Genomic DNA, 18750 nt, shown 5'->3' with positions numbered 1-18750 from the left:
AGAGTTCTGACCAGAACAATGGCCGATGAATCCTAGTTACTTCCGACTGAACAATGGCCAAACAAAATAACATCTTGATTACTTGACCAATGAGATTGTCCACTTGTGCCAGATGGCTCTCATTTATGACTACGGACAATACTGCATCATATAAAAGCACAAATATAAGGTGGTTGTACATTTACTTTAGTAGGTGGACCGTTATAAGCGGCAGAATCAAATTGGGTTCTGATGAATGGTAGTCCAATTTTATACTCCAAGTGTACTGTAACCAAATATACAATTGTACTGAGATGTTTATGTAGCTTATACGTAAGAATCACTTAGCCAGAGTTGAATTTGTTTTGTTTTTGTTTTAACGTCCTATTAACAGCCAGGGTCATTTATGGACGTGCCAGGTTTTGGAGGTGGAGGAAAGCCGGAGTACCCGGAGAAAAACCACCGACCTACAGTCAGTACCTGGCAACTGTCCCACATAGGTTTCGAACTCGCAACCCAGAGGTGGAGGGCTAGTGATAAAGTGTCGGGACACATCAACCACTCAGCCATCGCGACCCCTGCCAGAGTTGAACCAACTCATCAAAACCTCAGATCCATATACCCTGAACATCATAAAAAAATTAAAATTATCTAGCTTTTGAAAATCAGTCTCAAGTCCTGCTTTAATGATCCAAAATTTGTCACATAGATATATTAATATGTAAGAAAAGAAAATATAGATTTTGAAAAGGAAAGACAGTCCTGCATCAATGATCCAAAATATGTCACTTAGATACATGTTTGTTAATATCTTAAAAAAATAAAATTCTGCTTTTGCAAATCAAAGAATCTTGCTTAGTTGATTATCCAAAATTTGTCATGTTAATATCTCCACATCAATTAATGTTTTAAACAATGGAAACCAATAATTGAAATGTTAATATTGCCTCAGGAAATAAGTGTTAAAAGCTCAGTTGTTAAATCATCCAACTTGTTAGCCAGGACAACCTGTATAGTCGCCACTGTATTTTATGGTTTGCAATGAGAAAAGATTCGTTCCTTGTGAGCAGAGCTTGTGTTGATATTATCATCATGCATGAAACTGGAAATGATTTATTCCATATCAAATCACTTTACTAACCAGTAAAACTTCACAACATGGAAAAACAGAAGCAGATGTCAGATACAAGCATGTTGCTCATGGAGAATGCAGCGATGAATCATTAATCAACGACCAGAAATTGCCAGATTAATGGAACAGCCAATATGTAAATATACAACCATGATGCATTTCCAACTTATGGTGGATCAGCTGTGAGGGAAATTAGCACCAGGCTTACTCAGTGCTGTAATCCCTGGGTGTTATTAAGTCATTTGCTGCACGGCTTATAACACAAATGCCTCAGTAATTACCTAGGGTGTTTAAAACTAAGGTGTACTCCGTTTCTTCATCCGTGGTGGTGTTGATGTTTTCTGGGCTACTCTATACATCTTCTTTAATAATTGATCTAAATATTTCTGCCTGATGCACTGTTAAGTCTATTTAGTAAATTTCATTGAAAATGTCATGTTAAATGTTGTGTAAATAGAAGTTGGAAAGAAAAGCCACCCATTTAGATACATTGTATTGTATTTATGTTGAAATTTGACATTAATTGGGATAAAAACTTTGGAACACCTCAATTCTGACAAAATTTTTCGTTTGTATTTCCGATCCCATATACCTTTTATTTCACAATTGCCCATGGTCAACTGGGAACCTGGATGCTCTGAAAACATTCTGCAGTCAATTCTTCTATACATCTGGGTATTTATTTTTACGTTATATGTAATATGTCAATGAATTAAGCAGAATTAAATCTAGCGTGAATATCACCTACTATCCAGTCACCAGCTATAGAGTATCTGATGTACATGTATACAGTAACCGACAGTTATTAAATGATAAAAACATGGGATGATATTATCATCGTATAGAAAAGTTTACAATAGGATCAGATGATATATATATATAACTGACTATGGATGGGAACATATATATATATATGTATGTCTGTGTATCCAAACAGCAAACACGAAACACAGCTACAACATCTACATGTATAGCCATCTAATCAATTCAGATAACTCCCCCCCCCATAATGTAAAACATTTTGTACATTTCTGTGAATTTTTATTCTAATTATTAGTACAGATTCAGTCAATATGCATGTATTTTGAGTAATATTTTCAACATCCTACAAGGATTTTTTTGTCATATCCATCGAAGTATCTTTTCTATCTACATATCAGAAGATGGACATATGACTCATTTAGAGGACACCAGACTGATATCTCCTTTAAACTTCCATACTGAAAGAGATCAGCAGCTGATACTTGGTATAATTTAATCCTCATGTCAGTGGAATCAGTAACCAAAAATTCATGTTAAAATCAAAGATTTGACATTAATTTGCCTGTCCAGGAAGCTTTGAGAGATTAGAGACCTCTAGTGACATTTCAAACACATTTTTTACCATTACAGAAAAAAACACCAGCTTCGTTTACTTTTAATTCTGGTTAATTCTGCCCCATTGATATTTGGATATTTATGACAAAATAGTTGAGATATTGTCATGTGGTTTGTCAAATATTTGCAGCAATGTAGGGTGGCCGATTCCCAGGAGAGCCATGTGACAGTTCTCAGGGTTCCTTGTAGTATTGGGGAGGGAGAATTATTGATTTTCCTGATCTGTATGCAGGCTGTGTAGATGGAATAACCAGGGACATTCTAAACAGTGTGTGGCTGTTGGCACTGTGGCTGTCACTATATTGGAGACTACCAAGTACATTGTAAATAGAACATGATCCGAACTCATAGGGGATTTTAGCGGGGAGGGAATCATTTCAGAAGAATTTTCAGTACAATGTTCCGAACCATCAGTACAATGTACCCAACGGGTTAGTACAATGTTACCAACCAGTCAGTACAATGTTACCCACCAGTCAGTACAATGTTACCAACCAGTCAGTACAATGTTACCAACCAGTCAGTACAATGTTACCAAACAGTCAGTACAATGTTACCAAACAGTCAGTACAATGTTACCAACCGGTCAGTACAATGTTACTAACCGGTCAGTACAATGTTACTAACCAGTCAGTACAATGTTACCAACCAGTCAGTACAATGTTACCTACCAGTCAGTACAATGTTACCAACCAGTCAGTACAATGTTACTAACCAGTCAGTACAATGTTACCCACCAGTCAGTACAATGTTACTAACCAGTCAGTACAATGTTACCAACCAGTCAGTACAATGTTACCCACCAGTCAGTACAATGTTACCCACCAGTCAGTACAATGTTACTAACCAGTCAGTACAATGTTACCAAACAGTCAGTACAATGTTACCCACCAGTCAGTACAATGTTACCTACCAGTCAGTACAATGTTACCTACCAGTCAGTACAATGTTACTAACCAGTCAGTACAATGTTACTAACCAGTCAGTACAATGTTACCAAACAGTCAGTACAATGTTACTAACCAGTTAGTACAATGTTACCTACCAGTCAGTACAATGTTACTAACCAGTCAGTACAATGTTACCTACCAGTCAGTACAATGTTACCTACCAGTCAGTACAATGTTACCTACCAGTCAGTACAATGTTACCTACCAGTCAGTACAATGTTACTAACCAGTCAGTACAATGTTACCCACCAGTCAGTACAATGTTACCTACCAGTCAGTACAATGTTACCTACCAGTCAGTACAATGTTACTAACCAGTCAGTACAATGGTACTAACCAGTCAGTACAATGGTACTAACCAGTCAGTACAATGTTACCAACACGTTAGTACAATGTTACCGACCAGTCAGTACAATGTTACCGACCAGTCAGTACAATGTTACCAACCAGTCAGTACAATGTTACCTACCAGTCAGTACAATGTTACCTACCAGTCAGTACAATGTTACCTACCAGTCAGTACAATGTTACTAACCAGTCAGTACAATGGTACTAACCAGTCAGTACAATGTTACCCACCAGTCAGTACAATGTTACCTACCAGTCAGTACAATGTTACTAACCAGTCAGTACAATGTAACTAACCAGTCAGTACAATGTTACTAACCAGTCAGTACAATGTTACCAACCAGTCAGTACAATGTTACCCACCAGTCAGTACAATGTTACCTACCAGTCAGTACAATGTTACCAACCAGTCAGTACAATGTTACCCACCAGTCAGTACAATGTTACCTACCAGTCAGTACAATGTTACCTACCAGTCAGTACAATGTTACTAACCAGTCAGTACAATGTTACTAACCAGTCAGTACAATGGTACTAACCAGTCAGTACAATGTTACCCACCAGTCAGTACAATGTTACCTACCAGTCAGTACAATGTTACTAACCAGTCAGTACAATGTTACCAACCAGTCAGTACAATGTTACTAACCAGTCAGTACAATGTTACCAAACAGTCAGTACAATGTTACTAACCAGTCAGTACAATGTTACCAAACAGTCAGTACAATGTTACCAACCAGTCAGTACAATGTTACTAACCAGTCAGTACAATGTTACCTACCAGTCAGTACAATGTTACCAACCAGTCAGTACAATGTTCCTCACCAGTCAGTACAATGTTACCTAACAGTCAGTACAATGTTACCAACCAGTCAGTACAATGTTACCCACCAGTCAGTACAATGTTACCAACCAGTCAGTACAATGTTACCAAACAGTCAGTACAATGTTACTAACCAGTCAGTACAATGTTACCAAACAGTCAGTACAATGTTACCAACCAGTCAGTACAATGTTACCTAACAGTCAGTACAATGTTGACCAGTCAGTACAATGTTACCATCGCGTCAGTACAATGTTCCCCAATTGTCAGTACAATGTTCCCAACCAGTCAGTACAATGTTCCCAACCAGTCAGTACAATGTTACCAAACAGTCAGTACAATGTTACTAACCAGTCAGTACAATGTTACCAAACAGTCAGTACAATGTTACTAACCAGTCAGTACAATGTTACCCACCAGTCAGTACAATGTTACCAAACAGTCAGTACAATGTTACCAACCAGTCAGTACAATGTTACTAACCAGTCAGTACAATGTTACCCACATGTCAGTACAATGTTACTAACCAGTCAGTACAATGTTACTAACCAGTCAGTACAATGTTACCTACCAGTCAGTACAATGTTACTAACCAGTCAATACAATGTTACCAAACAGTCAGTACAATGTTACTAACCAGGCAGTACAATGTTACAACCATATTCGATAAGATGTTACCTCCCATATTTGGGACAATGTTCCCAAACATTTAGGACACCCTTCCTGAGTCATAGTTCCAGAGGAAAGACACCATCAATGTCAACCCAGTACTTTTGTTGTTGACATTTGCTTAATTGAGATAATTTTCGATGTCAAATCTATGATTGGACACTTTGTCATAAGCAAAACACTTTATTTTTGGATGGCCAAAATAACACATTTTCTCCAGAGTAGGATGTGGATTTAATATAAATCTGGATTCAAAGTAAAATTTCAGAGATTTTTTATCTGAATCATCCAAAAGAGCCTGCCAGTGGACCAAAATATGGGATCCTCATCTTTCCCTGATGGGCTGTTCCCCTCCAATTAGATGCCACACTGCCCTGGTTCACAGTCTTGGTTTTCATTGATTTTGGGGTCAGGTTATAAAGGAGCTGTACAAGTAATGTGGACAGCTGTGAGAAGGCCTTAATTATCCCCGTGAAGGAGGCTGAACATCAATTCATCACCGATATTGATCTATAACTACAACACTGTAATGTTTTCTCTTAATTATTTTAAACTTTCTTGGCTCTAATACACAGAAGATTGAGCTTAATCTAGAATAAAGATAAAATTCATGCTTCAGTTTTTTATAATTAAGATTACCCCCATTTTCGCCCCAGCCTTTCTACCCCATCAAAGCCACACCCTTCACTTACATAGAAATGTGTTCCCCTGGTGAAGATCTTAGCCCCAGTTTAGTAAAAGTGAAAAGTTAATCTATATCCTACTCTGGCCTTAGGGAGAACAACAAATCACTTCCACAAAATGAAATATCCATTTAACTACATGTATTTAAACCCCTGTCATAAAAGGACTGTGTCCTCATGGTGATCCCGTGGCATTGAGGAAGAATTCAGAATTCAGATACATGCAATAGGGTCTCCTACAGCACCTCAGCCACCACCACAGCCACGTGGTGGCAACTCCATTTGATGCGGTGGGGACACACAGAACATGCAAGTATGGACTCTTGCTCTACATACTGATATCTGTGCAGTAGGAACGCTGCACGGTCACCATACCATTGCAAGTAAGGTGTCCTTCAGAGCCACAAGAGCTGCATGGACACCACAAAGAATTAAATGCAGATGCAGCAGTAGTCGGAATCACCTGCATGGAGACTTCACAGAGTCCTTAATAAGATGTCACCGTATATCTACCACGCTCTTTTGGCACTTACATGAAGTATTACTTATTCATTCTGTGCTCTCACAGTGACTTCATTGCACTTTATACCACTGCCATCATTGTGCGTTTGCAGGGCATTGCCATTTTTGTCACCCTCATTTTACATGACTGTTGTATGCCAGTAAGTCAGACTTTTATATGCAGTATGAATAAATGTCTTGTCCACACTGAAAGTGCAGTGTGTGTGCTATAGATGCAGTGGCAACTCCTAGTACACTGTAAGCAGACTCTGAGCACACTCTGAGAGCTCAGTCAATCACCAACTACAACTCTGTTGGAAAACGGTGGGACAATGTGACATCTACATCTTGTGAAAATTGCAAAGTAAATCTTTTTGTCAGAATTTTCCTTTAATCTTTTGGTGGAATTTTCCTTTAATCTTTTGGTGGTCTGAGGAATTTAGCAATTCCATACCAACTCCATGGAAATGTGGTAGAGGGTCAGGGCCTTATCCCATATCCTTAAAATCTGACTAACTGCTTTCTAGGAGTTGACTTTGAAAATGTATTGATATTTCCATAACTTATCCCTGCCATAGAAATCATTGTCATACATATTAAATAACCTGTCACAAATTCCTCAATGATGATCAGTTTTATATTTCTTTACTTGTATTGGGCTCAGAGCCTCTGTCACTATAGTTTATCAGGTAATCACCTGGGCCTCTTGGTTATTTCCAAAAAGATGTCTAAAGATTTTAGCATATTTGACCCCTGTGACCTTGAATTTTAGTCAAGGTCAATCATTTGAACAAACTTGTAACCTCTTCACCCGAGCATGCTAAAAGCCAAATATCAAGTATCTGGGTCTCTTGGTTATTGAGACGAAGTCATTCAAAGATTCTAACTTATTTGGCCCCTGTGACCATGAATGTGGGTCATGGTAATTCATTTGTCAAACTTGTTAGCCATGCATGATTACTCTAGCATGCTACAGAACCAATATCAGGTCTCAGGACTTCTGGTGTATTGAGAAGAAGATGTTAAACGAAAAAGTTGATGCTGTACGGACAGGTGGATGGACGAAGAGCTAAAAATCAGCCCCCTTACTAAATTTAAAGTTACACTGTATTTCTATCAAAGGTGATAAGCAGAAGTTTGATGTAGGCAGACAAGAGTCCACAACAAAATCTTGCTTTTAATTTGCATCTACTTCACTCACTCACTACTGCTGGCATAGTATGCATAAAATCATTGTCTTACACATTGTGTTCTTCATGTAACTCTGCCATCAGTTTTACATATGTCAACGTTACCCTAAAAAACTTTAAAATCTGTTTGATTGAGCTGTCAACTTGTCTTCTATAGACAATCTAGATTCCTCCACTGTGCAATAAATTGAAACCATTACGTTCATGGTTACCCTTTTGATAATCATCTCTTCTGTCCATCCTTCATATTGACAATTACCTCTAAACATCCAATTACTGGTAGATTATCTCATTGAGATATCCTGCCCGTGACTTGTCTCCCTTTGGGGAAGATCAGAAAAAGAATGCTTGTACAAAATACAGATTAAGATAAACCTACATCTATATATTATACATGTAGGTTTATAGTTTGTAAATATGTTGTGCATCGGATGAATATTTAAAGATAAAATCAACACAGCAGTTGCGTTTGATAACATTTTCTGGCCTGGTAGCCATGTTCAGGCAATTGTTTTAATGACTTGATAATGATATAATGATGAAATAAGATAGTTACAGCAGGGGAGGTAATAACATTACTATCAATAAGGTATCATGTCATTAAATAATATAATTAATGAACGTTTTGTAACAGTTTAATGATTTTACAATTAGGATACAGTAAGTTACAATTGAATCGGCTCAATTGTCAAACTTGTCTGAGATGTTTTTAATATGTCTGTTCATATTTACTAAGCTATCGTGTTAGAAGTTTCAAAGCCAATGAAACTACAAAGGGACATAACTCTGTTAGTTACAATTTGATCAGACTGACTGTCAAACTCATCCCAGCTGCATACCAAGTTCATGCAAATCAGTTTACTCAAGTTATGGTGTTCCCAAAAAATGTTAACACATGTCCTGGACAACAGACCGCACATGAAACATGATGTCAGACAAAAGGCCATTGCAATAGCAATTAACCTTTGGCTCAGGTGACCTAAATATTTAATCATGTTTTCAGCTTGTGTACCACCCTCCTCCATGTACATCAATTGTCCTTCCTTCTTTACCTAGATGAATCTTTTGATTGTTTATTTATTTATATATCTACTTTTTTTTTGTATTTTCCCAATTATAGTTTGACTGCCTGTCTTGTATGAGTGCAATAGAGACAAAATGTCTCTGCATTATTCACAGACGACTTCACTAACATGCAGCTGGCACATCACTGCTTAGTGTATTGCTTTCAATATCAGCCTAGACCACAATACTGATCATTTACAATATATCATTTGGCTAACATTAAGAAAAGGAGTCTCCAGATGCAAGTAAAATTAAGCTGTCAAATGGATGTCAGAAAAAGAATATTAGTTCATGTACTATATATGCCACACTGATTAATCTGATTCCAGTAAATGTTTGATACTTATGATTTTCTCACTATTTGACATTGGTGTAGAAGTATCAAAGTAACCTAATGGCATTCATGGCTTGATGAATTCTTGTTTTTCCTGATAGCTTTGGTATACAGGGAATATATATTTGAGGTGTTATACCAAGGTAAATCTATGTGATAAAATACAGATGTGTGTTATATGTATAGGGCATACAAATGCCACACAGATCACTGATGTTAACTAATTTATCTAATGGCATTCATGGCTGTATGAATGTGAATTGTATGTATTTTCTCTGGTATCGTGTGTCTATATATAGGGTATGGAGACCTACACAAAGAGATCACACCAGTATTGTGTCATGTTTAATTCATACAAATCGTCTCTTGCCTGAGTCAGCCACTATCTTTGTGTTGGGTAACACAGAGTGACAAGTTCATTACCAATACCAGTACAATCCGTTGGGGGGATGCTTCTAATTAAGACATGAATGGTCTTCATGGTAGTTTATCCATTTATTTGAAAATTACTCTCAAAATGTTGCAAACTGCAGACAAAAGAGACACTGCATCCTGCAAGTCTGCCATACACTGACTGTAATACATTGTTAATGATGTGAAGCTGAAAATGTGAATTTTTAAAATCTCGAACAGGATTGGTAGGGATGTAACAAAATCAGCATGTACTATGTGTGAAAATCCTCAAGGAGGACAGATGATGTTCACTTTTCAAATCCATTTGAAACAAACATCAAATTTTTGTTTGTTCATGAGTTCTCAATCAATTCTAGAAATGATCAAAATAAAATTTTCAAGAGAATGTTGATAAGGATTGCATTTTCCCCTCAGAAATATACATATTTTGCTGCACAAGCATTATCTGAATGATTGCATTGAATAATTACTATTATGAAAAAAAAAGATGAGGATAAAAAAGAAAGTTTTATGTACGTGTATATATAAACACTGCAACAGCATCAGTCAAAAACCAATTAATCCTTCAAAATACAGCTGTGTGCAAGTTATCAGTGGATTTTTTTATATTGTGTTCAAGATTCCAAAATTTGCTTATCCTATCAACATCATTACAGTGTACATTTTATAGATTCAGCTTTAACTGATGTTAATTTTTATTGGTAGGACATTTGTTCACAGAGGTCATTGGCCAGAGGTTCAAGACCCACAGCATGCATGGAGAAGATGTTTTCATCTAGACCACAATTATGTTATGCTCTATGAAATAGTTTTAATGAAAAGGATGGCTAAATGGCCTCCTTAAATGAGTTTTTCTATAATGTTCTGCATTTGAACAATTATATGATATTTTGAAGCTTTTCCTGCTAAGTATGTGCTATTAGGTATGAAAGAGCTCTCAGAAATGTTAAAATAGGCAAAGGTGTGGTGACTTGGTGATAGACCTGTCAGAAATGTAAAAATAGCTCAATTGGTGCATTGACTTGACATCAAGTACTCAGAAAGGTACAAATAGCTACAGGTGTAGTGACTTAACTCAGGGAGCTCTCAGAAAAGTCAAAATATACCACAGGTGTAGTGACAACTCAGACATTTAGCCCTCAGAAAGGTACAGATAGACTACAGGTGTAGTGACTCAGTCATTTGGCTCTCAGAAAGGTACAAATAGACTACAGGTGTAGTGACTCAGCCATTGAGCTCTCAGAAAGGTACAAATAGACTACAGGTGTAGTGACTCAGTCATTGAGCTCTCAGAAAGGTACAAATAGACTACAGGTGTAGTGACTCAGTCATTGAGCTTCAGAAAGGTACAAATAGACTACAGGTGTAGTGACTTAACTCAGGGAGCTCTCAGAAATGTTAAAATAGCCTGCAGGTGTAGCAACTCAGTCATTGAGCTCTCAGAAAAGTTAAAATAGACTACAGGTGTAATGACTCAGTCATTTAGCTCTCAGAAAGGTACAAATAGACTACAGGTGTAGTGATTCAGTCATTGAGCTCTCAGAAAGGTAAAGATAGACTACAGAAAAGTTAAAATAGACTACAGGTGTAATGACTCAGTCATTTAGCTCTCAGAAAGGTACAAATAGACTACAGGTGTAGTGATTCAGTCACTTACTACACGTGACTTAGTCAGGGAGCTGTCAGAAAAGTCAAAATAGACTACAGGTCTACTGACTCAATCAGAAAGTACATGAAAGATCAGATATCCACACATCCCAGCTGTCCTGTCACATATATATGCAGATCGCAGGAACTTGTCACAGATCCCTTGACCTCTACGGGCTATATGTGTGTGTATTATAAGTATATTAAGTAGACTATAAGGAAGGGTTGGAGGAATGTACCATATGCTCCTGTGATTTTGTCAAGTAAATTTGTGTTAACCAACAACCAATCCTTGTTCATACTGCTTCCTGTAGAACCATCCTTAAGGGTTAGAGTTAGTGTAATAGGCCTTTAATTTCAATCCTGATTACCGCATGTACCCTAAAACATGTTGTCTATAATGGGGACACACTGCACTCATAGGGCTTTAAGTGAGAAAGCTCTAATTGGAGAAGGGTTCTGAGGATAAAATTCCTGTGTCCATGTGGTTGGTATTGGTGTATACTGAGTGAGACTGAAGAAATCAATAGATTTATACTCCAGCCACGTCTGCTAATGTCTCCACTCCAATATCAGCCACACACAAATACCATTGCGATATACAAATGGAACAAAAATCTATAAAATCACCCTCCCTCATCAATATCGGAAATACTAGAATCGGTGAGTCAGCTCAGTTAACGGGTTCAAATTTGCATACACAACAGGAGAATATATTAAAAAAAGATAGGGAAAAAAATACAATGATACTAATAGATAAAAGAACATAAGTACCAATAACAACCGTTTTCAGTGTGAAGGTATGAAAAGGGATGATGTGCTAAAGCAGTAATAGAGAAATATTTTTTAAATTAAAAAAAAAATTAATGAAATATATAAGAAAGTGATTTGAGATGAAACAAAATGCTTACCGCACATACACATGGTGGTTGAGGACTTGTCACAATATATATCCCAGATATTAGAGGCAGATATAGGCACTATAACTTAATATAATGATATATCAGTGTCTTTTGCTACAACATATATCAACGAAATTCTTACCCCACATGCACATGGTTGCTGGCTTACACAGAGAGACACTATAATTCCTCACACTGTACACTACATAGCTATTCTGAAGCTCGACACAGTATTAACTCAGCTTATTCAGTGCTGGAGAAGCACAAAAATCCATGGTTGTCTGTGAGCTAGCTTCATTGATGCCGCCTCCCAATACTGTCACCCAGTAGCACTGTCATAGCAGAGGGCAAGGTCATAGAGCGGAGCTAGTACACAATTCCAGTACTTGAATTGCCACTCGGTGTGATGAGTAAGAAGGCCTCTTACAATTGAACATCGAGTCAATGATGATCGTTGATGAATTATTAATGCCAAGTTTCCATATGATTACATTACCGTGGACTTACTCTGCAGCTTCATATAAGTCTGGCTACATATACTGTATATACAATCGGAAAATCTATCACTAAACCAAACCAGCTATTTCAAGCTCTTCCATATCAATAAGCATGTCATCAATCGCGTATTGACCGTATAGCAGGCATGTGCTTGCATGCATTTTCCTCAGCAAAATCAATTTCAACTGCCTGTCTTTTACAAAGCATATGGAAATGTTCAATGAAAGCAAACAGTCCTCTGATGCTGATGTTGATATTACTGTGATGAAGATATAAAACTGCACTATTATGGATTACAAGACAGGTTATTTGCACCTGCAGGTTCACTTCCCTTCATTAGTCCGTGTAGGTGACAAAATTGACAATCATTCCTTAATTAGACGTTCATAGCACTAATGAAATATGCATTAGTATTATGCTTCAAATTAAAGACAAAAATTACAAGACATCTTGATGAAAAGATTTCCTATTTTTTATATAATTGATCAGATATCAGGCATGCATCCAGGATGTTGAGTTACGGGCAGCTATATAAGAAAGGGGACCAGCTAGTTGAAAGAGCTGATCAAAGACTTCTAAGAATATATGTCTTTCAAGGTCAAAATAATGAGCCAAAATTAAGGCTTAATTGCGAGGAAACAAAATCTAGATGCTCACATCAATATGGAACATGTCATGTCCTGACTATCACCCCATATTCCTCTCAAAGAAGAAATTAGCATGAATTTATGTTTATTTTCACAGCATATTGAAACAATCTTCAAAAAGATTTGATTTTTTTATGTATATATGGCCTCTAAAATAAAATACATTTCAACTGATAATGGATTTCCCAAATTGTTATTGATGCATGGACAGAACGATATTCAGTGTCACATGAATTTAGGTTAAAAAAAATGGTTTTGATGTTCGATCCTCAACTAAAATACACCAAATTATTTTTCAAAGGTTTGTAAAAATTATGCATTTTCAATTAGCATATTAAAAATCGTTTGTGGTCTGAAAATAGCTCTGTACTCATCCATATAAGGGGATAAAGCCCAGTTTGGCACAAAACTATTGAAATATTGAATCCTAAGAAGGACAGAAAGAGTTACCTATGAACATAATTTTTCATGGATTTTGATGCTCATGAGAAATTTATGTGTCAGGGAAAATGTTTGATTCAATTGTAGCAAGTAATCGTAACTTTCATACAAAAAATTCTCTGTTTCCAACACTTTATTCTGAACGATCTGATAGACAGCCCCATTAATGTTAAATATTGTAATTTATTTTACATAAAACAGCAGATGACTGAATTCTCAGAAGTACAATCCTCCTACAAATGATGAAACAGCAGAGCTCTGCACACATAATGATGTTCCGTTTTGATGACATAATGTTGCTGACACACAGGCAATCACCACTTATCTGGTTTAATTCCGTTTCTTATGACACAATATCTACTTATATAAACAATGATTGTGTATGATTTTCCTGGAAATACAAATAGATGTATATCATATTTCATTTTGACAAATTTTCTTTAAAAAACTTATGGATTGGACAACAGGAAATCCTATGAAAGTCCTCCAATATGTCACATGTGTTTATAAAATCTTCTGTCATAGAGTACCAAATACTATTGTGGAGTATCAAGAGTATCAAGGATAAGACATACAAATGTATGTTGAAGATTTCTGTGACAGGGATATAACTTCTGTAAAAATCTTATTTGACCTTGCCACAACCACTCTGAAACTTTATCAATAGTGACCTTGACTTTTAACCTTTGACCTTTCAGTAGGGAAACTGAATGTATGAAGTTTGAGCATCAGCCTTGCCCAAACAAAACACAGTATATCAAGCAGAAACTAAATTTCTATTTAGCTTTTTCAATAGTGACCTTGACTTTTAACCTTTGACCTTTCAGTAAGGAAACTGAATGTATGAAGTTTGAGTATCAATGTCCAAAAGGTCGGAGCTCAAATTATTGAGCTGAAATCAATTTTCTACCTGTGGGAGAGTAACATAAATCTTTGAGCATTTATTTTCATTAAGGAAGTGTCTTTATAGTTTGATAATGATTGGCTCAAGGAAGTTGAGAAATCATCTCACGGACAATTTTGCTTGGATGACAAAGATATCTCTTTATTTATGTTATGTCATATTAAAATGTTCTATAAATAATTGAGGCTTTACAAACTTCCTTGTTTGTTCAACATAGAAAAATATATCACACATCTGTAAACAGGAAAATCATGACTTAAGGTCTATACTTGACATTGTCAATGAAACTATGATATGGCAAGACCCGACAATGTCTAGCAAAATGGCTGCAGATAAAGATCTAATATCTGTTTCTCAAGTGCCCCAATTGATATATATATTCTGTCGATAGGAAATAGATAAAATATTATGGAAACCCATTACAACTCCTGGTTCAAATATATATATAGTAATTATACACTTAACGGCTATGTTGATATGTTGTTTACGTTCTGAGTTGGTCAAGTACCTCAACTAAGGTGTACTGTAATAAACCTAATATTGAACTTGAAGAAATTAACATCAATTTGTCCATTTTTTAATTGTTTCGAGAATATGTACTTTTAACCAAAAAACACACTGAGGAGAATTAAGTTATATCATGTGTTCTTCAGAGAATTGTTTTCTCCTTGGGAGACTCTCACAGCAAAATTAAAACTTTCACATCTCTCTAGAGAATTGCTTTCTCATTGGGAGACTGTCAGAATAAAATTATAACTTTCACATCTCTCTCGAGAATTGCTTTCTCACTGAGAGACTCTCACAGCAAAGTTTAAACATTCTCATATTTTCAGAGAGTAAAGACTATTTTATAATGAGTGTATGTTATGAGCATATTATGGAGCCTTAGGTTGAGTGATATATCAAAATATATTCACAAGTTTAGCATTCTTATCATTTCACTGCCAAATTATATAAAGCTTCTATTTATTACATAATTCCTATTTTGTGAATTAATATATTATCAACAAAAACCCTGATTTCCCTAAAAGACAGGTGGATTTTGACCCAGATGGCTCTTTTTCAATACTGACACTATCATATGTGACATCATTAATTCATAATAACACAACAGTATTATTGATTACAGGTGTATCATATGATATTTATAACATCGGTGCAATACATGCCAAAACAGGCCAGTTATATGTGATAATTTAGTTTTTTGTCAATGACACCTCAGTCTGACTATAAATTTTGATATGGCCAGTACTGGAACTTTTAACCATGGAACAGACACGTTTTTTTTCCTATAATAAAACAACTGTTTATAAACCAGGTGTGGGCTTATTGTCAGATAAATACAGCATTTCACATCAGTGAAGATGTGAATGGGCTTATTACCAGACATGGACTAATTGGCAGATATATACAGTACAATAACTTTCCAAAACAGAAGATGATACAGGTCATTCACATTGGATTTGAAATCAAACATTAGCATAATTTTATTTCATCAGTTATAAATGCCATGTAATTAGAATGACAGTCTTCACTCTTCTAAATTTTTATCTATTATGTTATACAATATGTTTAATTCAGTGCGGAAACAGCATCCTCCTTGAGATTGATTCAGGTTGTGACACTGCTCTTTCATATGATTCAGTCACTCTATAGGTTTTATCATAGATTTATTCATTTTCTACACAATCTGATTGTGTCTTCTCACAGTTTCCTGTATGTAATATGATGTAATATATATTTTTTATATATTTTTGTATCTAAAGAATATGACTCAGTACACATGCAGACATTGAGGCTGATTCTTAGTCAACAAGTGAAAATACAACAAAATTAGAAATGACTTACATGCAAATCTGGAGAATTTGGATTTGAGATTGGAAAGGTCTGGTATAGATCTTGATCGAGATTTTTCACGGAGTTCTACCTCAACAGTCCTAGTGTGTTTCTCAAAGAATTCCTCATCAAACGCCTGGATTTCTTCCTCTGTAGAAGGGAGAGGGAAGTCGTCTCCTGTAAAATCACATATCAAATGATAAGTTATCATGTACAGGGAAGTCAACTTGTACATTATAATAAATGTTTATATCCTCCCATAATGACAACTCATATGATTTCATCTGGTTAGTTTGAGGTGTTCCAATATAAAAAAAATCATCAATTTTAGTATACATGCGATTTCATTATGCTTAGGCTAAGAAATGAAAAAAATAAAATCAAAATGGATTTCAGGAAGCTAAAACAATTAGAATGATATCTATATAGTATAGACTATAGTCTAAATTCACATAAATATAATCAGACTTTTTTTATACTAGTGACAGGTTTTCTGAAACAACTGGCTTTAATCCTTGATTTTGAAGGCTATGACCAGAAAACTTTAAATCATTTTGAAGATAACTAACTTTGTATTGACCAGAAACCTTTAAATCAATTTGAAGATAATTAATTATGTATATAGATATGATTCTGTTAAAAGAAAAGAATCAGACAACACAATTAACTCTAGTACAGATACACTATATATCTCTTCACACAAACAGGAAGTTGACTACGATTCATTTTAATTTTCTTTGTATACAGAAATAGAAATGAATATTGTTTAGTCAATGAATTATTTCCTTATCAATGTCAAGACTTGCTATAATGGTACACTAGGGAATGTTTATAAGAAATGAAAATGCCTTGGTCAAGTCCAATGTTAACTAGTATCAATGTTTATACACACAAATAAGCTATATTCATGAATTGTATATAGTCGACCTTGACCTTAACTGACACCCTAAAATACAAACTCATGGTGACCTTGACCTTCATCTTGATTATTACTGAGCTGTGAGCTCCTTCATGATATTCTAATACATTTTTTATGTAGTTTTATAAAAATCTAGTTTTTTCTAGTGATTTTGACAATTATCTATATATAGTAACAGGGTCTTAATGAAATGTTGCTCTCGTATATGACTCATTTGTGGTTGATTGCTTGTTTCTTTGCTGGGTTTATTGCCCCATGAACAGCCAGGGTCATTTTGAAGCGGGGTCTCCTTGTAGTAGTTGGTGACTACCTCACTGAACAACATGAATGGAAGGCCTGTCCAATGCCATTCAGAGCAATTAGGGCAAATGTCTTACCCAAGGACACTACAGACCGGCCTGTTTCTAAGCTTCCCAAGAAACACAATGCGACAAGGTAAGAAAGCGTTGAACCATCCACTTCTGACCTTCACCTGAGTTTACCTGGCTTTTTACCTGGTTTACCACCCCCCCCCCAAAAAAAAATCAGGATGTTTTATGACACATTATATACTGAAACGAAAAAGAAACGCAACATGGAAAATTGTGATTAATTTTGTATTAAATATACATATCTGTATAAAAATCGCGGAAATAAACATGCACCCTGCCTAACACCCATACCAATCTTCAAAATCACCCAAGTGTGACTAGAGACCTATGCACTTCCGGCGCGGTAAAAACATCAAAAACCGTGCCTGTACAAACATATGCGTTCTTTTTTCATTCAAACCAGTATCAATTCATCACTAACATTGAGCCACATCATCGCCAATACTTTTGCAAACAATAATTCCTTTTACAATTATGCCACGGTTATCAAAGGTTGATAGAGGACGTGCTATAGCGATGCTTCTGGCAGGGAACACGCAACTTCACGTCGCTCGACAATTCAGAGTTCACAAATCGACTATTAGTCGATTAGTTTCACGTCTTAACGCAACAGGAAGAGTCGATGACCAGCCGAGATCAGGACGTCCACGCGTAACGTCGCGACGTCAAGACCGGGTTCTTAGGTTGGCACACCTGCGTAACAGGAGATTAACGGCCGCTGAAACGGCAAGGAATACGATTGGTAATCATAACCGTCGAATTCATCCCCAAACAGTGATCAACAGACTGCGTGAGGCTAATTTGCGTGCAAGGCGACAGTACGTTGGTTTACCACTAACACCGCAACGTCGAGCACGTCGTATGCAATGGGCAACGGCACATATGCCCAGACGTTTTCCTATGAGACGTTGGAGGTCTATGCTCTTCACCGATGAATCTCGATTCACGTTATTTCGAGCAGATGGCCGTCAACGTGTGTACCGGCGTCGAGGCGAACGTTTTGCTGACGCCTGTGTTTTGGAACACGACCGATTTGGGGGTGGATCAGTTATGGTTTGGGCGGGAATCTCCCATGGTTTGAAGACGCCTTTGGTGATAGTCAATGGGAATTTAACGGCCG

The 18750-nt window shown here is 36.4% G+C and overlaps 1 protein-coding gene across 2 annotated transcripts in view; it reads right to left on the bottom strand.

The window, feature by feature from the left end:
- LOC117330814 (FYVE, RhoGEF and PH domain-containing protein 2-like) overlaps positions 1-18750 on the bottom strand; it is an 83573-nt gene that overhangs the window by 32678 nt on the left and 32145 nt on the right. The window contains exon 3 of one of the 2 annotated variants that reach the window (XM_033889315.1): positions 16353-16517. In XM_033889315.1, coding sequence (XP_033745206.1) covers positions 16353-16517 — 165 coding nt within the window. Of the gene's footprint in view, positions 1-12156; positions 12447-16352; positions 16518-18750 lie in introns of those variants that run through there. The other variant, XM_033889316.1, reaches the window with a different exon arrangement.

This window comes from Pecten maximus, chromosome 7, assembly GCF_902652985.1.
Source record: "Pecten maximus chromosome 7, xPecMax1.1, whole genome shotgun sequence".
In the NCBI taxonomy this organism is placed as follows: Eukaryota; Metazoa; Mollusca; class Bivalvia; order Pectinida; family Pectinidae; genus Pecten; species Pecten maximus.
This window is presented reverse-complemented; position numbering and strand designations above follow the sequence as displayed.